This window comes from Gopherus evgoodei, chromosome 24 (assembly GCF_007399415.2).
Source record: "Gopherus evgoodei ecotype Sinaloan lineage chromosome 24, rGopEvg1_v1.p, whole genome shotgun sequence".
NCBI classification, from domain to species: Eukaryota; Metazoa; Chordata; order Testudines; family Testudinidae; genus Gopherus; species Gopherus evgoodei.
Window position 1 is genome coordinate 1149698 of NC_044345.1, and position 22167 is coordinate 1171864.

The 22167-nt window shown below is 66.6% G+C and overlaps 1 protein-coding gene across 5 annotated transcripts in view; it reads right to left on the reverse strand.

Moving 5' to 3' along the window:
* Nucleotides 1–1995: 1995 nt before the first annotated feature.
* ZBTB7B (zinc finger and BTB domain containing 7B) overlaps nt 1996–22167 on the reverse strand; it is a 34578-nt gene continuing 14406 nt past the window's right edge. For 4 of the 5 annotated variants that reach the window (XM_030542443.1, XM_030542444.1, XM_030542440.1 and 1 more), the window contains exons 2-3: nt 4280–5298; nt 1996–2873 (exon numbers count right to left, since the gene is read on the reverse strand). In XM_030542443.1, coding sequence (XP_030398303.1) covers nt 2438–2873; nt 4280–5286 — 1443 coding nt within the window. In that variant the 5' untranslated portion in view covers nt 5287–5298 and the 3' untranslated portion in view covers nt 1996–2437. Of the gene's footprint in view, nt 2874–4279; nt 5299–19480; nt 19511–22167 lie in introns of those variants that run through there. The other variant, XM_030542445.1, reaches the window with a different exon arrangement.

Consider the following 22167-nt stretch of genomic DNA (forward strand, 5'->3'; position numbering starts at 1 on the left):
CTCCGCAGGAGGGGGCAGCCCCCAGCCCACAGAACGGGCCCCCTCCCTTTCCTGGGCCAACTTGCCCAAATAGTGCAACCAGAGAAAGCAGCGAGGAGTGCAGGGGCGAGTGAGGCCGGGGGGGGCAGCCCCTCAGTTAAGGCATGGAGGTACAGAGGGCACCTTAGATCTGCATTTCCCTGCAGTGGACAGCTGGGGGCAGGGGGCTCTATTCCACAAGCTATTTACAAGGGCGGGGCTGAGAAAGCCTGGGGGGCACTCGGGGACACCAGCTGTGCCCCAGGGCACCAAGCACTTTTGCTCCCTCCAGCGCCGAGCCAGGAAATGAAGACATACAGCTTTAAAAACCAGGGGCTGGCTAATGCACGGGGGGTGGGGGCAGCACAGCTCTCCCCAGCACATCCCCAAGTGACCCCCACATCCCCAAGCCCTGCCAGCCAAACCCACAGGAGGGGGGGAGTGAAGTCCCCACCCTGCAGAGCCAGTTCTGTGGCGTACAGGGCCGGCCACATGCACCAGGAAGGCCACCAGGTGGCGCCCCGTGGCCAGCTGTCAGGGCGCATGACACCCCAGGCCAGGGGGGCGCAGCCAGGCCTGGCACACTGAGGGTTAAACGCACCTGATTCATACAGGGAAGGGGCACCTGGTACAAGCTGGCTCCAGGTACAGCATGTCCCACCCGCAGGGCTCGTGGCTCCCTGCCAGCTGGGTCAGTGTGGACACGCTGCCCTCCCCTCCCCAACTCTGAGCACCAGCCAGCAGGGAGGGGCTGTGAGCTGGCAGAACCGCGAGATCCCTTCTCACCCCCCCTTGGGCAGTGCAGGCACAGCAGCCAGCACCTGGCACTGCCCCCCAGGCTATGGGGAGGGGCAGGGCGAGGCCCCCCCAGCATTTCATTGTGCAAATCCGCCAGGGGGAGTTTCCCCCTTTGCATAATTCAGAACAAACAGCGACGGGAAAAACAGGAACAGAAACTTGCGTCGTCAAGTGAGAGACAGTTTGTGTGGGGAATGGCTTCCCGCCCAGGGAGCAGGGTCAGGCTGCAGCCCCGCCCCAACCTGGGGACAGAACCCAGGAGTCCTGGCCCCCTGCTCTAACCCACCAGACCACGCTCCCCCCCAGAGCCAGGGCGAGAACCCAGGAGTCCTGGCTCCCAGCTCCCCCACCCTCATCTCCAACCCCCCAGACTCCACCCCACTCCCCTCCAGACCTGGGGACAGAACCCAGGAGTCCTGGCCCCCTGCTCTAACCCACCAGACCACACTCCCCCCCAGGGCCAGGGCGAGAACCCAGGAGTCCTGGCTCCCAGCTCCCCCACCCTCATCTCCAACCCCCCAGACTCCACCCCACTCCCCTCCAGACCTGGGGACAGAACCCAGGAGTCCTGGCCCCCTGCTCTAACCCACCAGACCACACTCCCCCCCAGGGCCAGGGCGAGAACCCAGGAGTCCTGGCTCCCAGCTCCCCCACCCTCATCTCCAACCCCCCAGACTCCACCCCACTCCCCTCCAGACCTGGGGACAGAACCCAGGAGTCCTGGCCCCCTGCTCTAACCCACCAGACCACACTCCCCCCCAGGGCCAGGGCGAGAACCCAGGAGTCCTGGCTCCCAGCTCCCCCACCCTCATCTCCAACCCCCCAGACTCCACCCCACTCCCCTCCAGACCTGGGGACAGAACCCAGGAGTCCTGGCCCCCTGCTCTAACCCACCAGACCACACTCCCCCCCACAGCCAGGGCGAGAACCCAGGAGTCCTGGTTCCCAGCTCCCCAACCCCCGTCTCCAACCCCCAGACTACACCCCACTCCCCTCCAGACCTGGGGACAGAACCCAGGAGTCCCAGCTCCTAGCCCTAACCCACCAGACCACACTCCCCTCCCAGAGATAGAACCCAGGAGTCCTAGCTCCCAGCCTCCCACCCCCTATTCTAACCCACCAGCCCCCACTCCCCTCCCAGCACTGGGGAGAGAACCCAGGAGTCCTGGCTCCCAGCCCCTCCATTCTAACCCACCAGTCCCCCTCCTCTCCCAGAACCCAGGAGTCTTGTTCCCAGTCCTCCACCAGCCCTTTGAAGAGCAGTGAGACACAAGAAGGGGACAAGGCCCAGCCCAGAGCCCCTGCTCCAGGAGAGCTGAGAAATACTCCCCAGGCAGCCCCGCCTGCCTCCCCCCCACAAGACCCACATGCCCGAAAGCCCCAGACGGTCCTTATTGCTTCTTGTGCCCACTCCCGCCAGGGCAGGGTCCGTGTGCTCCAGCTGGAGGCGCCGCGATGCACTATCCCCAGGGGGCGCTGGGCCTCCGCCCCACCCAGCGCATGCTCAGGCCGCTCCCAACCCCGGAGCAGGAGCTGCTGGGGCTATGCCTGCAGCAGCCCCCCACCAGGGCAGCGCCCGCCCTGGGGATAGTGCCTCTGGCCACCCGCCTGGGGCGGGGCCCTACGCTGTCTCCAGGGGGACGGCCCCGTCCAGCTGCGGCCCCTCCTCTGTCTCCCCCTCCTCCTCCTCCTCGTCCTCATTGGGCGGGGGGGCGCGGGGCGGGTCCCAGAAGCGGGCCAGCGAGAGGCGCAGGCTCTCCAGGCGCCCGTTGGACAGGTCGAGACCCTGGGGGCCGGCAGGGGGTGGGGGCGGCTCTTCGCGGCGGCGCCGGCGCGTCCGCACCTCCAGGCAGTTCTGGCCCTTGAGGTGGCGCTGCAGGTGGTCGTCCTTGGCGAAGGCCTTGTGGCAGAGGTAGCACTCGTAGGGCCGGGCGCCCGTGTGCAGGTGCATGTGGTTCTTCAGGTCGTAGCTGTGCAGGAAGCGGGCGCTGCAGTGCTGGCAGGAGTAGGGCCGCTCGCCCGTATGCTTCCTCATGTGGATCTTCAGCTTGTCGTTCCTGCGGGGGGTGGGGAAGGGAACCATGAGTGGGGGGGCAGAGGGCGAGGTGCCGGTCAGTGGCAGAGGGGGTGGAGCCAGGAGATGCCCATCGGCAGGGGCAGTGACTCTGGCCCAGGAGATGCCCAAGCTCAGTGTAAGCAAGGGCCAGGATCACACGAGAACTGTTGCTACTCCCCCGACAGACAGCTGCCCCCTGCTCCCCCACCGCACACAACCACTGTCCCAGCTGGGCACTGCCATCCATCCCCTGGCATGGGAACATAGGAACAGCCACACTGGGTCAGACTAAGGGTCCATCTAGCCCAGGGTCCTGTCTGCCGACAGCGGCCAATGCCAGGTGCCCCAGAGGGAATGAACAGAACAGGGAATCAGCAAGTGATCCATCCCCTGTCGCCCATTCCCAGCTGCTGGCAAACAGAGGCTAGGGACTCCATTCCTGCCCAGCCTGGCTAATAGCCATTGATGGACCTATCCCCTATGAATTTATCTAGTTCTTTTTTGAACCTTGTTATGGTCTTGGCCGTCACAACTTCCCCTAGCAAGGAGTTCCACAGGTTGACTGTGCGTTGTGTGAAGAAATACTTCCTTTTGTTTGTTTTAAACCTGCTGCCTAGTAATTTCATTGGGTGACCCCTAGTTCTTGTGTTAGGAGGAGCAGTAAATAACACTTCCTTATTTACTTTCTCCACATCAGTCATGATTTTATAGACCTCCAGCATATCCCCCTTAGTCGTGAAGCAGGGGTGTGCATGGGGAAATCAGCAGACAAAGCGGGGGGGGGGGGGCAGGAGTGGAACTGACTGGGTGAAGTAGGGGGTGCAGGGGGCACGTGTGAAGCACTCGGCAGGTGAAGTGGGGGCACACAAGGGGGACTCACCAGGAGTGCGGGGGAGGGGGGACTCGGTGGACGAAGCGGGGATGCAGGGGGCACTCACAGGTGAAGGGGGGGCACAGGGACACCTCACCGGATGAAGCAGGAGTGCGAGGGGGACTCGGTGGACGAAGCGGGGATGCAGGGGGCACTCACCGGGTGAAGGGGGGCACAGGGGCACCTCACCGGATGAAGCAGGAGTGCGAGGGGGACTCGGTGGACGAAGCGGGGATGCAGGGGGCACTCACCGGGTGAAGGGGGGCACACGGGGGCACAGGGGCACCTCACCGGATGAAGCAGGAGTGCGAGGGGGACTCGGTGGACGAAGCGGGGATGCAGGGGGCACTCACCGGGTGAAGGGGGCACAGGGACACCTCACCGGATGAAGCAGGAGTGCGAGGGGGACTCGGTGGACGAAGCGGGGATGCAGGGGGCACTCACCGGGTGAAGGGGGGCACAGGGGCACCTCACCGGATGAAGCAGGAGTGCGAGGGGGACTCGGTGGACGAAGCGGGGATGCAGGGGGCACTCACCGGGTGAAGCGGACGCCGCACACCTCACAGGCGAATGGCTTCTCGCCGGTGTGGGTGCGCATGTGTCGGGGCAGCTTGCCCGCACCATGGATGATCTTGTGGCAGACGGGGCATTCCTGGGGCATCTGGGAGCGGCGCTTGCGCACCAGCTTGTCGGGGCTGTCCAGGCCGGGGGCCAGGGGCTCCTGTTGCAGGGAGCTCAGGTAGGCCATGAGGTCAGGATCAATGGGGTCCTCGTCGGAGCCGGCGTCCTCGGGGGACAGGGCTGGCTGGTAGGGGTACGGATACGGGTAGGGGTAGGGGTGCGGGGGCAGCTCCTCCTCCTCAGCTGCCTCGTAGCCCTCATAGGGCTGGGCCAGGCCCTCGGGCGCCGGGGGCAGCAGGGGAGATGGCTCCCGAGGCTCGGGCAAGGGGCTGCCGGGGCCCGGCTCTTCGGCGTGGTGATTGAGCCGGGAGGATCGAGCCTGCAGGAACTTGCGGGTCTTCTTGCTGCGGCGGGGGGCTGGGCGGGCAGGGAGCAGGGGGGCCCCAGCCACGTCCGGCAGGGTGGCAAAGGCCTCGAGGTAGCGGCGTGCCCGCTCGCAGTCCCCATCATCGGGCCCGGGTGCCTCCCGCCCACTGCCCTGCAGGATCTCCACGCAGGCTGCAATGACGCAGGGGATCTCCAGCAGCTGGGCTGCCTGCAGCACCTCGCCCATGTTGGCGCTGCTGATGGTGAGCGTGGCCGTGTACGCAAACTCCAGCAGCGCGCCCAGTGCCTCGGGCCCCACGAAGTCCAGCTCGCAGACCTCCTGCCCCGGGCCTGGCCCCGGCCCCGCAAAGAGCTTCTTGAAGTAGCGGCTGCAGCCGGCCAGCACGGCCCGGTGGGTGCGGTACTCCAGCCCCTGGCTCCGGATGGTCACGTCGCACAGCACCCCGAGCTGGCGCTGCTCGTTCAGGCTGCTCAGCAGCTCGCTGCTGTGCTCCGGGAAGGGGATGCCGATCAGGTCATCCTCAGGGCTCCCCATCCTCCTCCTCACCTGCGGGCATAGACACGGCCTGGTCAGAGCCTTCCGGCCACGTGCTCCCTGCAGCACCAGCCTCAGCTCCTGCCAGTCCTGGCCGGCGGGCAGCCCCCACACTGGGACTAGCCGTGCCCTGAGCCAGGCCATGCAGGGGGCTGGGGCCCTCCCCAGAGCCTCAACCCCCTCCACTGCTCCGGGGGGCAGCCAGTGCCCTCTCCCACACAGGGCCTGGTGGGAGGGGAGCAGCCCAGGAGGCCGTGTGGCAATGGAAGGGGGAGGGGCAGCCACTCAGAGGAAACTTCTGTGGTGAAAGTGTTAAGTGCACTGGCTCCGCCACCAATTGAGGAAACCCCCCCCCACGCCCGAGCAGTGCCAATGCCGGTGCGCAGAGGGGGAGTGGGCGTGCAGCCCCCCAGCACAGCAGATTCCTAGAAGAGATAACGCCGGCTCCACGCTCCCACGGCACTGATAAAATCTGCCCTGAGGAGCTCAGACTCACGCCAACCGGGGTGGGGTGGGGGGAACAGTACGTGCAGGACCCCCGAGCAGAGGGCAACGTCTGGTGGTGGGAAGGTGCTGAAATTCAGCAGCTCCTTGCCCCCCATTTCAGGGGTGTCAGCAGCCCTGCCCACCCCCCAGGTTGACTGGCAGGCCCACTTAGCTGGGGACCTATTTGCACTAAAGCCAGATGCTGCAAGCAGGTCCCAGCTGCCTCCCAGAGCCAGGGATGGGGAGCTAAGTCTGTGCAGACAGGCCAGAGCTGGGGAGGGGGGCATGATGCCTATGGTCCCAGGGAGCAGGGCAAGGGACGCACCTATGCCCAGGGCTTAGATACGCTCTTGGGCAAGGGCCCCCTGCCAGGAACCGGGGCTTCGCCTTCCCCCGCAACCCAGACACAGCCGCAGCACCTGCTTGCCGCCCCCCTCAGTGTGACCACACCAAAGGGGGAAATCTCAGCACGCCGCATTTGAATTGGCAACTGACACAGGCGGCTTCCTAAGCCGCCACTCACAGCCCCCCCAGCTCCCAGCCCTGAGACCTCCCCTGGCACGCACCAGCTCCCCACGTGGGCATGAGACGTGGGCATAGGGCCCCAACCTTGCCACCAAGCCCCTAATGGAGCAGCTGCCCCCATTCCCATGGGCACGCACAGGCCCCATGCCAGCAGCCCCCGCAGAGGCCAAGTGGACTGGTCTCTCTCTGCCTCAGACAGGGAGGGGACCGGGGCTGGGCAGGGGAGCGTGTCCCGCTGCTACCCGGGCTGCGCTGGTGCCGAGCGAGGGTCCCCCAGGCTGTTAGCCACCAAGGGGGTCACCGCTGCTCTTCCTGTGCCCCTCATGCTGGGGAACGAGGCACTGCCAAGGCCGGGATACCCACGGAGCCCAGCCAGGCTCGGAACCAGACCAGGGACTAGGCCGCCTTTCCTGTCCTTGGCAGAAGAGGATCCGCGTGAACCCAGGCTCCTGCCCCTGCGGTGGGGGGCACCACCACAGACAGCCAAGCATGGGTGCAGCAGGGAAGGACAGGCAGGATTTATACTGCAAACCTGACAGAAGCCTGGCCGGGGAAGGACAGGCTGGGCCCAGCCCTGGCCTGCCTGAGTCTGGGCAGGGGGAGATTTCCTCCTCTTCCCCCCATGCGGCCAACCAGGGCCAGCCTCCCCGCACATGCCACTTGGGAGCCACAAGACATGGCTGGGGCCACGCCGCTGGGGGGCTCGCTCCTGGGACAGGCCCTGGGTGGAGCACCCCTCCCTGAACCAGGCAGGGAGCGGCACTGGAGATGGGACTAGGTCTTTCCCAGACCTCTTGCCTGGGCAGGGGAGAGGGCAGGATAGCTCCAGCCACCCAAGCACCTCCCTAGGGCCAGGCAGAAATGGGCACCATACCCCTGCTTGGTGCCTCAGGCATGCTGGGAAGGGGCTGCCCGCGTACCCCGTAGGCTGCCTGGGGTAGAGACGTGGCTGCATGGGGGGGGGGGGGCTCCAGGGGGCACAGGTGTGAAGGGAGCCACAGACCCTGAGACAAGCAGTGGCAGCCGGGCCCCTCCCGCCCCCAAAGCTGAGGGCAGCGAGGCCGTGGAGACCAACCGCCCTGCCACATGGGCCCAAGACGTACCGGGGGGGGGGGAGCTCCCTGGGCCCAGTACCCTCTCCCTGGCTGGGACACAGGGATGGGCTCTGTCCAGGGGCTTCGCCAGCCCCTCCAGCTCCCCACACACACCACAGCATCCCCTTCCCCAGCCACGTTGTGACCCCTAAGAGCTTCAGGGCCCAGCGCCAACACAAGCTCCAAGAGCCCCAGACCCGTCAGGGAGCCCAGCGGTGCAGGGGCAGCAGGGACTTAGCCAAGGTCAGCCAGAGCCAGGGATAGAACCCAGGAGTCCTGGCACCCACCGTCCGCCTCTCACCACCAGAGACTGCTGCTGCTGAGGGAGCCTGCCCCGGTGCTCCCCACCCGAGCTGGTGAGAGGGACCAGCAGAGCGGGATCAGTGCCCAGCACTGGGGTGGGGCAGGACCCACGGCCGTGGGTGTCTGGGCTGGTGGCAGAGTGTAGCAAGGAATGAGGGTGGGTGAGGGGCCCCACCCTGTCCCCAGCTTTGCAGGAAGGCGGGGGACATGCCCCCTCTTGCCCAGCTCGGGGGGTGTGGACGGCGGCCCCATGGCAAACAGGCCCAGCCCCCAACAGCCGCTCCCTGTGCTTGGGTGCCAGCCAGCTGGGGCTGCCTGCCGGTGCAGGGAGGTGGGAACAGAGCTGAGCGCAGCTGCCCCTCCCCTCTCTGCCAAGCAGGATCCACCGGCAGGGCAGGCAGCAGCCTCCCCGGAAAGCGGAAGCCAAGTCAAGCCGGCCCTTGGGAAGGAGGCCCCCTGGCCCCTGCCACCCACCCGGAGCAGGCAGTGTCAGGGGGCCAGCGGGGCATGGCAGTGGGAAGCAGAGCAGGGCTGAAACCCCATCTCCAGGGTTTGGTCCACACTCCTGCCCAGATGCCCACAGAAGGGACATGCCAGCTACACAGACCCTGCTGCCCCACAGCACCCAGCCCGCCTGCCACGGGGCACTTTGCCTCTCCCATGTCTGGTGATGCTTTGCTCTGGCCTCAGCGCCCACCCTGGCCACAGCAAGGGCTCCTGCTAGCTGCTTCTTGCCCCCGTTCAGCATCTGGGGAGGGAGGTCCGTGGTCACACAGCAAGCCAGGGCCCCTCTCACTCTTAACTCACCAGACCCCACTCCCCTCCCAGAGCTGGGGACAGAACCCAGGAGTCCTGGCTCCCAGCACTGGGCACTAGGCCATTCCTTCTCCCAGCAGCCTCTCTGGCTGGCGTTTCTCAGAGGGCACAAGCAGGGCTGGATTAGAGGGAGCAGATTAGCACGGATTAACCCATCACACCGCTCGGAGCAGACAAGCCGTGACAAAACCCCAATCAGATTAGCAGGGGAGATTAGCTGGGGGGATTAGCGGGCAGGAGATTTCGCACACAGCAGATCAGCCCTAAGTGAGTGGGGGACACTGGAGGAGTTGGGGGACCCCCCCACATTGCTAGGAGATCCTCACGGTGCCTCTTACCCAAAGCCAGAGGCACAGGCTGTCCCAGGGCTGGGGGCTCTCAAGCCAGGGACTGTGTCCCCCCAGCACCCAGGACAACAGGTGCTGCCATGACACACAGCACTGGCACAGACGGGGGCATGGACAGGGACCCAGCCAGCTCTGGGACGGGGGTGCTGAGCTGCGGATACCAGAGCATCCCCAAGGGCAGAGGGGGAAGCAGAAAGACTGTCAGGAGGGAAGGGCACTGGCAGAACTGGGGGGCGGGCATGCCCAGGAGAGGAGGCAGCTCCAGGCTGGGCAGGAGGGGCACTGGCAGAGTGGGAGGCCTGGGATAGCAGAGAGCTCTGGGCAGAGCGGGGAGGGGGCAGGTCTGGGATTGTCAATTCTCATCCTAGCAGCCCAGGTGCACAGGACCCCGCCCCCTCCCTCAGCAAATACTGTTTTGCTCCCAGTGTCCTGCAGCACCAGGGAGCTGGGGCCAGCTGAACCCAAACACAGGGGAGAGGGGTGCCCGGCTGGGCCCTTCACGCTCGCAGCTCTTCCTATGCCAGTACCAGACTGCCCGACAGCTAGTGGCCGGGGGGCGGTGTGACACATTCCTCCCCAAAAAACACCCAAATGGCCCAGGTCCCCGCTGTGAAATTCCACAGCAGCCCAGGGCCGCATGCAGGGGGATAGGGACCCCTCGCACATGTGGGTTGGCCCCCTGGAGCTCCCCATTCTGGGCCCCTTGCACCGATAGCGCCTGGAGCCCCTAACCCGGACCCGCTTCCCACAGGGCCGATGGCTTGGTGCAGCGAGAGCTAACTGAGAACCCCAGCGTTTCGCTCTCGATTCCCCTGCCGGAGTCAGATCCACCCCCGCCCCCCCCGCGTCTCTCGCAGTTTCACAGCTCCTGCCCCCAGCCGGGTGCGGTTCTCCCTGCAGGTGTGAGAGAGAGGCCCCCGCGCCAACAGCGCTCCCACCCTGCTGCTGCACCCAGCCAGGCCTGCCAGTCCCCGCAGCCAGCACTTCAGCGCTCCCTTCCTCCAGCCCCAGGAGGCAGGAAACCCGCTAAAGCCCTTTGGGCAACTCCTCAGGGGGCACCGGCCCTCAGGGGTGCTCCCACTGCCCCGCATGTCCCAGCTCAGCCAGTTGGGGGGCCCTACGTCATAGGTGGGAACCCCTGCCCCAGCCATTAACCTGCAACCTCTTGGGCCCAGAGGGGAGGACGTGAGGAGCAGTGTGCCCCATGCTAGCTCAGCGTGGGGCCTACCTGGGGTCACTGCAACAGGGGGGCCGTGGCCCAGCTGAGCTGGGCAGCGGGGGGTCAGCTGCCTCATTACCCCTGGCCTGGCAGATGGGCAGCGGTCAATACACAGGCCGGATGGCACTGCCAAGGGGCAGGCCCATCCCAGCGGCTAGCGGGCAGGAAGGGGGGGACTTTCCATCACACCCACCGCCTGTTACTGCCGCCCCCCCGTGCATCCTCCCCGCAGGAGCAGCACTGCATGCAGAGCCAGAGTTACCATCGAGGCAGATGAGAGCGATAAGCAACACGCCGGGGGGGGAGGGGCACAGGTGTGTGGGCGCAGAGTGCAGCCCAGAAATGGAGAGCGGCCGCATGGCGCAGCCAGGCCCCAGGGCTCTGATCCCCCGACCAGCCCCTCTGGAGACGGTTCCCCAACCTCTCCCACAGGGGACTGGGGGTGGGGGGAGGGAAACCTGGGCTCCGCGCAGGGAGCCACCCCCTGCAGCTACGAGGCTGAGAGAAAACAGCAAGCAACTCCCTCCCCCATCCTTCTGGGCCAGGAACCTCAGCATCTCCCCAGCCCCACTGGGCCAAGCTGTGAGCAGTGCGGACTCCAGCCCCCCACTCCCCCTTGCTGCAGAGTGCAGCCTGGCCTGCAAGGGAGTACAGTAGATCCTGCAACCCAACCCAGCCCAGAGATGCTTCTTAGGCGCCCAGAGACGGGGAGGAGCAGGTGGCCTACGTCCTACCCCCCTGGTTTCCCAGCCACTTCTGGGTTGCAATACCCAGTGCTCAGGCCCATCCACAGGACCCAGGCCCTTCCCCTGCTGTGAATCATCCACAGCCCGGGCCAGGGCCCACCCATGACTCAGCCCTGCAGCACCCAGCACAGAGCAGGGCCTGCAGGAGCCGACTATGCCCCGAAGCAAGAAAGGCAGCACCCTCGCTTTCCCCCAGGCGAGCCACGGAGCAGGGGCGGGGGGTCCCCCCTGCTCCCAGCACAGCGGCTGGGCCTGCGGCAGCGGGGCAGGGCAGGGTGCCTGGAAGCTGCGTCAGCTCCCATGGCCAGGCCTGGGCCCAGGGTGATTTCACTCTTTCCAGCACAGCTCTGGCACCGGAAGGCAGAGCCAGTGCCGGTAAGGGGGGCCTGTTCCCAAGCACTGCGGTGAGCCAGGGCCGAGGCAGCACCGCTCCCCACGCCCACGGCTCCTCTCTGCGGGCAGCAGTGCCTCGCAGGGGCCCAGCCGTCCCACCGAGCGGGGGCGGCCCGTCTCCCCAGGTCCCAACAGGCCCCGGCCGTCTCCCCTGGTAACAGGGCCACTGCCCCTGCTAACAGGGCCACAGCCCCTGCTGGGGAACAATGCAATCCCCAGCGGGTCAGCCTGACACGCGTGCCCGGCAGGCTGGGCCCCGCGCAGAGACCAGCTCCGCCCAGCCCCGCCCCATGTGTCAGCAACGCAGGAGGAGCCTTGCGCAACCTTATTCGTTACCTGCCCTGCTTTGCCTGGCAACCAGCCGGTTCCCAGGGAACGAGCCGCAGCCCAGGTCAGAGCCCTGCCCCTGGCATCGCGCGGGCCTGGGTGCCACCTGGCAAGGGCACAGCCCAACTGCTCTGCTCCTCCTTGCTCTCACGGGCCTTTGTGCAAGGGGCAAGTGGCGGGACCCAGGGGCCTGGGAAACCCTCTCTGCGGGGCTGCCACAAGCCACTGCAGTTCCAGCTGGAGACGCTTCATCCAGCACAGAACTGGGCAGCATTGCTGTGAGTTACTAAACAGCTACCCCACCCCAGAGGCAGCTGCCTCAGCACCAGGCGAGGGATCACTGGGCACTTCACAGAACCAGCAGCTGCCATCCACCATTCACACCTCAGAGCCTGTATCAGATGCAACAGCAGCCACCCCATCCCGCAGACAGCTGCCCCTGTGGGGGTACATGGGGGGCAAACCCTCGAAGTACTGGCCAGCACCCAGCCACTGGGGCAATCCAGAGAACAGCGCTGAGCCCTCTCCCACTAGGAACGTGCTACCCTTCACCATCGTCCACCTCGGCACCAGCCTCCTTCAGAGCCCGCCCTTCCAGCCCCACTCCCTCCTCCCCGGGGCAGTGAGCAGTGCAGACTCCAGCCCCCCCACACCCCCTTGCTGCAGAGTGCAGCCTGGCCTGCAAGGGAGTATGGGCAGGGATCCTGCAACCCAACCCATCCCAGAGATGCTTCTTAGGCGCCCAGAGACGGGGAGGAGCAGAGGGCCTACGTCCTACCCCCCTGGTTTCCCAGCCACTTCTGGGTTACAATACCCAGTGCTCGGGCCCATCCACAGGACCCAGGCCCTTCCCCTGCTGTGAATCATCCATGTGGGTTTGGGCTGCTGCCCTGGGCCCTATGGCAATGGTGATTTAACCCACCCTCGGTGGGAACCAAATGCCCCACTGCTAGTGGAACATGCAGGGACTGGAGAGCACCCCACCTGGGGCCCAGCCCCCCAACCTCAGAAGCTGTAACTGTCTGAGTTACACCAGAGCCAGGGCCCCCGGGGAGAGGGACGCTGTCGAGGGACATCATAGCTGAACTGGGAAATGTGAGTCACAGGGGAGGTGAGAGCAACTCTAACCACTGGGACATATTTCCCTTCCATCCATCCCCAGAGCCGGGAAGAGAACCCACGAGTCCTGGATCTCAGCCCCCACTCCCCTCCCCTCCCAGAGCTGGGGAGAGAACCCAGGAGTCCTGGCTCCCAGCCCCCCTGCTCTAACCCACCAGCCCCCACTCCCCTCCCAGAGCTGGGGAGAGAACCCAGGAGTCCTGGCTCCCAGCCCCCCTGCTCTAACCCACCAGCCCCACTCCCCTCCCAGAGTAGGGAGAGAACCCAGGAGTCCTGGCTCCCAGCCCCCCTGCTCTAGCCCTGAGACACTGCTCTCTCCTCACGGCCCGCAGCAAACTCACGAACAGCCAGGCACAGAGCAGGCAATTGCCCCAACTCCCTGCAGGGTCTGGCTGCTGGGCTCCGCTACCCCTACCTGGCCCCCAAGCGCTGCCAGCACCCGAGCACGGCCCCACGGGGCTGCCCACCGGGGGAAGGGGAGCATCTAAGGGGCAAAACCAGTTAACACAGAGCCCCCCCAGGTTAGCTCCAGTCAAGAGGAGGGGGCAATAGCCAGCTTCTCGCTACTGAGATTAGAGATCCCGCCACCCCCCTGAGCCTGCCCCATGACCTGGGCACTGACAGGCCCATGTCTGGCAGCAGTGGGGCCCCGCCGTGCACGCAGGCAGGGGGATGGGGGCTGAGCGGGTGCCGCTCTATGAAAAACAACGAACACACAAGAAAGGAAATGGTTTTAAAAAAAGAGGAAAACAAAACCCACCCGCCCCATGGCGAGGGGTGGGGGTGAGTGTGTGTGGGGGAGTTTGGTGACCCCCCCCCATTCTGTGCAGCGCTCTGTCATGCTGCCACCAGGAGCAAATTGTGTGTCAACCTCAGAGCTCAACTACATCCATCACAGCATCACCCTGCCAGGCAGCAGCTGGACCACAGCAACGGGACCACGCCCCCGCCCCCACCCCCACACAGGGCACAGCGACTGGACCACGGCCCCCCACACACAGGGCACAGCAACAGAACCACGGCCCTCCCCACACACAGAGCACAGCAACGGAACCACAGCCCCCCCCACACACAGGGCACAGCGACTAGACCACGGCCCCCACCCACACACACACAGAGCACAGCAACGGAACCACAGACCCCCCCACACACACACAGAGCACGGCAACGGAACCACGGACCCCCCCCCCACACACAGGGCACAGCGACTGGACCACGGCCCCCCCCACACACAGAGCACAGCAACGGAACCACGGCCCCCCCCACACAGGGCACAGCGACGGGACCACGGCCCCCCAACACACACAGAGCACAGCAACGGAACCACAGCCCCCCCCCACACAGGGCACAGCAACAGAACCACGGCCCTCCCCCACACAGGGCACAGCAACAGAACCACGGCCCTCCCCCACACACAGAGCACAGCAACGGAACCACAGCCCCCCCCACACAGGGCACAGCGACTGGACCACGGCCCCCCCCCCCCACAGAGCACAGCAACGGAACCACGGCCCCCCACACACAGGGCACAGCGACTAGACCACGGCCCCCACCCACACACACACAGAGCACAGCAACGGAACCACGGACCCCCACACACACACACAGAGCACGGCAACGGAACCACGGACCCCCCCACACACACACAGGGCACAGCGACTGGACCACGGCTCCCCCCCACAGGGCACAGCAACGGAACCACGGCCCCCCCCACACAGGGCACAGCAACGGAACCACGACCCCCCCCACACACAGGGCACAGCAACGGAACCACGCCCCCACCCCCACACAGGGCACAGCGACTGGACCACGGCCCCCCACACACACACAGAGCACAGCAACAGAACCACGGCCCTCCCCACACAGGGCACAGTGACGGGACCACGGCCCCCCCCACACACACAGGGCACAGCAACTGGACCACGGCCCCCACCCACACACACACACACAGAGCACGGCAACGGAACCACGGACCCCCCCACACACACACACAGGGCACAGCAACGGGACCACGCCCCCACCCCCACACAAGGCACAGCGACTGGACCATGGCCCCTCCCACACACACACAGAGCACAGCGACGGGACCACGCCCCCCCACACACACAGAGCACAGCAACGGAACCACGCCCCCCCACACACACAGAGCACAGCAACGGAACCACGGCCCCACACACACACAGGGCACAGCAACGGGACCATGCCCCCACCCCCACACAAGGCACAGCGACTGGACCACGGCCCCCCCCCCACACACACAGAGAGCACAGCAACGGAATCACGGACCCCCCCCCCACATACACACACAGGGCACAGCAACGGGACCACGCCCCCACCCCCACACAGGGCACAGCAACGGGACCATGGCCCCCCCCCACACACACACAGAGCACAGCAACGGGACCACGCCCCCCCCCACAGGGCACAGTGACTGGACCACGCCCCCCCCCCACACAGAGCACAGCAACGGAACCACGGCCCCCCACACACACAGGGCACAGCGACTGGACCACGCCCCCCCCCACAGAGCACAGCAACGGAACCACGGCCCCACACACACATAGGGCACAGCGACAGGACCACAGGCCTCCCCCCACACACACACACAGGGCACAGCAACGGGACCACGGCCCCACACACACACAGGGTACAGCGACAGGACCACAGGCCCCCCACACACACACACACAGGGCACAGCAACGGGACCACGGCCCCCCACACACACAGGGCACAGCGACGGGATCACGGCCCCCTCCCACAGGGCACAGCAACGGGACCACAGGCCCCCCTCACACACACAGGGCACAGCGAGGGACCATGGCCCCCCACACACACACAGGGCACAGCGAGGGACCACAGCCCCCCCACACACACACACAGGGCACAGCGACAGGACCTCGGCCTTCCCCCCACACACACACACACAGGGCACAGTGACAGGACCTCGGCCTTCCCCCACACACACACACACAGGGCACAGTGACGGGACCACGGCCCCCCCACACACACACAGGGCACAGCGACAGGACCTCGGCCTTCCCCCCCACACACACACACACAGGGCACAGTGACAGGACCTCGGCCTTCCCCCACACACACACACACAGGGCACAGTGACGGGACCACGGTCCCCCCCCCCACACACACACACAGGGCACAGTGACAGGACCACGGTCCCCCCCCCCCCCACACACACACACAGGGCACAGTGACGGGACCACGGCCCCCCCGCACACACACACAGGGCACAGCGACAGGACCTCGGCCTTCCCCCCCACACACACACACAGGGCACAGTGGCGGGACCACGGCCCCCCCCCCACACACACACACAGGGCACAGTGACAGGACCACGGCTCCCATACACACACAGGGCACAGCAATGGGACCATGGCCCCCCACACACACACACAGGGCACAGCGACGGGATCATGCCCCCCCCACATACACACAGGGCACAGCGACGAGACCACAGGCCCCCCACACACACACACAGGGCACAGTGACGGGACCACGGCCCCCCCCACACACACACAGGGCACAGCGACGGGACCACGGCCCCCCCACACACACACACAGGGCACAGCGATGGGACCACGGCCCCCACACACACACACAGGGCACAGCGATAGGACCACGGCCCCCCCACATACACACACAGGGCAAAGCGACGAGACCACAGGCCCCCCCCACACACACACAGGGCACAGTGACGGGACCACAGCCCCCCACACACACACACGGCACAGCGACGGGACCACGCCCCCCCCACACACACAGGGCACAGCGACGGGACCACGGCCCCCCCCACACACACACAGGGCACAGCGACGGGACCATGCCCCCCCACACACACACACAGGGCACAGCGACGGGACCACAGGCCCCCCCCCCCCACACACACAGGGCACAGCGACGGGACCACAGGCCCCCCCCCACACACACACAGGGCACAGTGACGGGACCACGGCCCCCCCCCCCCACACACAGGGCACAGTGACGGGACCACGGCCCCCCCACACACACACAGGGCACAGCGACGGGACCACGCCCCCCCCCCCACACACACACAGGGCACAGCGACGAGACCACAGGCCCCCCCCCCCACACACAGGGCACAGCGACGGGACCACGGGCCCCCCCCACACACACAGGGCACAGCGACGGGACCACGGCCCCCCCCCACACACACACAGGGCACAGCGATGGGACCATGGACCCCATACACACACGGCACAGCAATGGGACCACAGACACCCCCCCCCCACACACAGCACAGCGACGCAACCATGGACCCCCCACACACACACAAGGCACAGCGACACGACCATGGACCCCACACACACACAGCACAGCAATGGGACTACAGACACCCCCCCACACACACACGGCACAGTGTTGGGACCACGGACCCACCCCCCATACACACACACAGGGCACAGCGACAGGATCACGGAACCCATACACACACAGGTCATGGTGACAGGACCACGGACCCCCCCAACACACACACACACACAGGGCACAGCAACACGACCATGGACCCACACACACGTCACAGCAACAGGACCACAGACCCCCCCCCCACACACACACTCACAGGGCGCAGCAACGGGACCACGGGCCCCAAACACACACGGCACAGTGATGGGACCACGGACCCACCCCCCATACACACACATAGGGCACAGCGACAGGATCACGGAACCAACACACACACATCACGGTGACAGGACCACGGACCCCCCCAACACACACACACACAGGGCACAGCGACACGACCATGGACCCACACACACATCACAGCGACAGGACCACAGACCCCCCCCCCACACACACACTCACAGGGCGCAGCAACGGGACCACGGGCCCCACACACAGAGGGCACAGCGACAGGACCACGGGCCACACACACACACACACGACCACGGACCCCCTCTCCCCACAGGGCACAGCAGCCATTGCCCCAAGGAGCCAGGGCAATCCCCCACCCCCACCGCTCACAGGCCGCGCCAGATGCCAGAGCAATCCCATCCCAGGCCCAGTACCAAGGAAGGGGGAGCCCCGTCGCCCCCACGGCCATGCCTGCTGTGTAGCAGGCTGCAGGGGAGGCCGGGCGGCAAAGCCCCCAATGCATCTTAAACCCCAGCCCACCCCCAAATGCAGGGCTCAGGCAGTGCCTAGGGTGACGGGCACCCAAGGGCACCAGGGCCAGCGAGCAGACCAGGTCGAGCCAGGACTGACGCTCACCCTCCCGGTGCCTCCAGCCACCCGTCACCCAGGCAGAGCCAGGGCATCAGGAGGCCCCTAGATGAGGGGCAGCTCCACAAGCAGGGGGCATCCACCCCCCTCAGATCCAGCACCAACCCCACCATAACACCCAGGGCCTCGGCTCTGCTCCACGGTGCCCAACTGAGAGACTAGGTGGCCCTGCACCCGACTCCCCCAGGGCCTGCACACGTCCCCCCACAGGGCCAATCTGTCTCTGGCTCCCCCAAAGCCAGCCTGCCTCCAACTGCTCCAGGGCCTGCAAACCCTCCGCCCCCGACAACAGGGCCAGCCTGCGCCCAGCTCCCCCAGGGCCTGCATCCCCAACCCCCTGGGCCTGTGTTCCCCCCCAGGCAGGGCTGTCCCAACCCCATCTCCTCCAGGCCTATCCCCTGCCACAGGACAGCCCATCCCCGGCTCCCCCAGGGCCTGCACCCCCAATCCCCTGCGCCTGTGTTCCCCCCCAGGCAGGGCTGTCCCAACCCCATCTCCCCCAGGCCTAACCCCCCCACAGGGTCAGCCCATCCCCGGCTCCCCCAGGGCCTGCACCCCCAACCCCCTGGGCCTGTGTTCCCCCCCAGGCAGGGCTGTCCCAACCCCATCTCCTCCAGGCCTATCCCCTGCCACAGGACAGCCCATCCCCGGCTCCCCCAGGGCCTGCACCCCCAATCCCCTGCGCCTGTGTTCCCCCCCAGGCAGGGCTGTCCCAACCCCATCTCCCCCAGGCCTAACCCCCCACAGGGTCAGCCCATCCCCGGCTCCCCCAGGGCCTGCACCCCCAACCCCCTGGGCCTGTGTTCCCCCCCAGGCAGGGCTGTCCCAACCCCATCTCCTCCAGGCCTATCCCCTGCCACAGGACAGCCCTAGTTTAGCTGGGTCCCAAGCACTGAGGGTCTCCCCACCTTGTGCAGATGGTTCCAGCTCACTGGCTCAGTCCCACTCCAGCCTTTGGGGACCCTTAGAGCCGGCAGCCACGGGACAGCTGGGCAGCCAGGAGCTATTGCCACTAGCACACCCAGCCCCCACCTGAACCCAGCACCCTACACAGCAGCCCAACACCAGGCCACCGGGCTGAGACCTGGGGACACCTGGCTCCCGTTCGCAGCCCCGCCACGGCCTCTCGCTGGGACCCCAAGCCAGTCCCGCCTCTCTTGGGGCCTTGGCTCCCCCAGCCCTTCCCTCCGGGCAGGTGGGCGCAGACCGAGGCTGTTCAGGATCGCGAGGCTCAGACCCGCCAAGAGGAAGCCAAGGCACAGGACCTCCCCACCGTGCCTCCCCCGGGAAGGGGTACCTGCCATACCAGCAAGGGGCTAAGATGTCTGCATCCCCTTCCCACAACACGCAGGCCCCCAGAGCCTCCCTGCCCCACAGCCACCGGGGCACAGACCTCCCAGGGAAGTGCCCCCCAGACAATCCCAGCACCGCCTAGCACCTGCAGAGCAGGCATGGCCAGGGCACAGCCAGATGCTGGCACCGCTCGCCCCGCGAGTGCTGCCAGGCCCACTCCCCGCCAAGGGTGCCAGCGCGTGCCCCAGGCCCAGGGCCCCTCACCTTCGGCTGCGTGCCCGCGCGGCTGGCTCTCGGCAGGGCGCCCAGGCTCCGTGTGAACCTGGCCCCACTCCCCGCTCATACTTCACCTCCCACCCCACCTCAAAAGGAGTCGACGCCCACACCCCGGGTCACGCACCTCCCAGCCCCGCTCCCCAGAACACACACAGCATTAACCCTTTGGTAGCTGGCCGCGGCGCCGGGGGCCCCCCCGCCCCGAAAGAGAGGAAATTCCCAGCACGCCAGGCCAACGCGTCAGAGCGCCTGGGGTGAGGCACAGCCGGGGGAACCCCCTCCCCACATACCAGCCCCAGTGGGGAGGGGAACAGGGGATGCAGAGGCCAATCGCATGGGGAAGGGGGCTCAGGGCTGCCCCTGGCCCAGCCATGGGGGTGGGGTTCCCCCCAGGCCCCCTGCCCCAGCCATCTCAGCGGAGGCCCTGCTGCCTGTGGGATAATGCTCCGCTTGCCAGCTAAGTTGCAGCCCCGACACCCTGGCCAGCACAGCCCCCCAGGAGTCCCGGGGTGGGGTGTGCTGCCCAGCCCCGCAGGGAGCCTCAGCGGCTGCCAGCTCTGCTCTATTGGTTCCCAACCTGGGCTTGTCCCGGGGAGCAGGGCTGCATCAGCACCAGAGCCAGACTCTGCGCTGCGCTGCGTGCCGCGACATGCCCAGCCGGCCAGCCCCAGGAGCCACCCCAGAAAGACCTGGCCTGACACGCCTGGCCCCACATGCCAGAGAACGACTGGGGCTGGCAGCTTGGCTGCCCCCAGTGCCCCAGGGCGGTGGGGGGGGGGGAGCAGACAACCGGTGTCTGCCTGCAGGCTCCCAGCTCCCACATGCACAGCAGGAAGGTGCTGGAAAGCATCTAGGCCATGGGGGGCTCCAGCATGTGCCCCTTGAGGCTGCATTCAGGATGACCAGCATTCCCAGGCGCTCAGCAAGCTCCCACCAGCACCCAGGCAGGGCACCGCCATGTAGGGCAGGGAGCGAGATGGGCTCCTGGCAGCGTTGGGCAAGCCGCGTAGCCAGCAAGTGGATGAGATCCCAGGCAGGGCACAAGGCAGGTGCTGTGAGCACGTCATATCTCACAGGCTGTTCCTGCCCTGAGCAGCTGAGCCAGAGTCGGAGCCAGACCCCCTCTTTGCTCAGCTTCACCCCTCCCTCCTCCTGTGCACCAGGGGTGACGCTCCTGAGCTGGTGGGGGTCAGCTCCCCCCACTGATCTGCACCCACACACTGTTGGCACTGCCCCTGCCAATGCGCTGGGTGCTCCAATCCCCTGGGCAGAGGCTATGGTGCCAGCTTTGATTGGACAGGTTCCGGGAGGTTTCATCACATGACACAATCTTCAGTTCCCAGAGACTCCAGGACAACCCTGTAGGGTTGGCAATCCTAGCAGAGCTGCGGCTTCTCACAACACACCTGTCACAGCCTGCACCCCACCCACAGCACTCGCTGGGCACTCGCCCTGGGCAGCCGCAGCCACAAGGGCAGCATGGGAGAGCGCTCCTGGGGCAGCCACCGTGTCCCTAGGGGCTATGGCAGGTCGCAGGAGCAGGGTTGGGCACTCGATGAAACGCGCTGGGAACCTAGGAGAGCAGCAGCAGCAGGGACCTCCTGCCCCGGCCGCCGCAGTCCCCAGCCCGGTCAGGCCCTCCCGCCCGGCGGCTCCAGCACCGGGGGCTCTCAGAGAGACAAGCCATGCCAGAGGGGTGGGGTGGTGAGAGGGGCCATTGACCAGTGCCGGTTTCCCAACCCCAGAGCCCCCACCCTGTCCGCCGAGTCCATGCTCACACCACACCAGTCCCCTGCCCAGCAGCACTGGGGGCCCCTGGCAGCCAGAAAGGGGGGAAGGGAGCAGCAACCCATGGCACTCAATGGCACCCAGTCCCCCACGGAAGAGGGGTGGAGATGCAATCAAGACCTCCTCCATGGCAGCAAGTCGTTACCCACCAGTGCCAGGAACATGCCAAGCACAAATACAGAAAACAATCGCCCTGCTGCTCTGCCCGGCAACAGAACGGGCAGCTGGGGCCATGGCACTGCCCCCCATGCCGCACCGACCCCCCCCGCCCCCCATGCCGCACCAACCCCCCCACTACCCCCCCATGCCGCACCAACCCCCCCACTACCCCCCATGCCGCACCAAACCCCACACCACATGACCCCTGGCACACCCCAGCAGGCAGGTGCTGAACCCGAGCCCGGTGGGACGCAGCCAGGAAACATCTACAGAAGCAGCCTTGACTCTGGGGTCTCCTTCTGTGAAGGGTTTAAAGTGGCTGGGTCCCAGAGGTGCTCTGTGCCCCTGCTGGAGTCAACAAGCATCAGGCCCCCTTGAGGTATTTGGGGGGGTGCCAGGACTGAACTCCCCACCACACCAAACCACAGGGTTCCGGCTTTTGGCTGCAGCCATCTCACAGAGCACAGCCAACAGTCAGAGCATTACTGGTGCCGCCCGGCCTGCCTGGCACCAAGCCCCCCACCTTGGGGCAGAGAGCAGCATCCTGCCCCTGGCCCCACCCAGGGCCTCGCAGGCTCAGTCAGAGCAGCCGCGGGCCCAGGCCCCTACTGTGGGGAGTGCCAGGCCCCAACCGCCAGCCAGGAGTGGAGCAGCCAGTCTGGGGCAGCAGAGGCTGGCTCCGGGCGCCCTGGTGGGCACAGCTCCGAGAGGAAGGGCACGAGGCACCT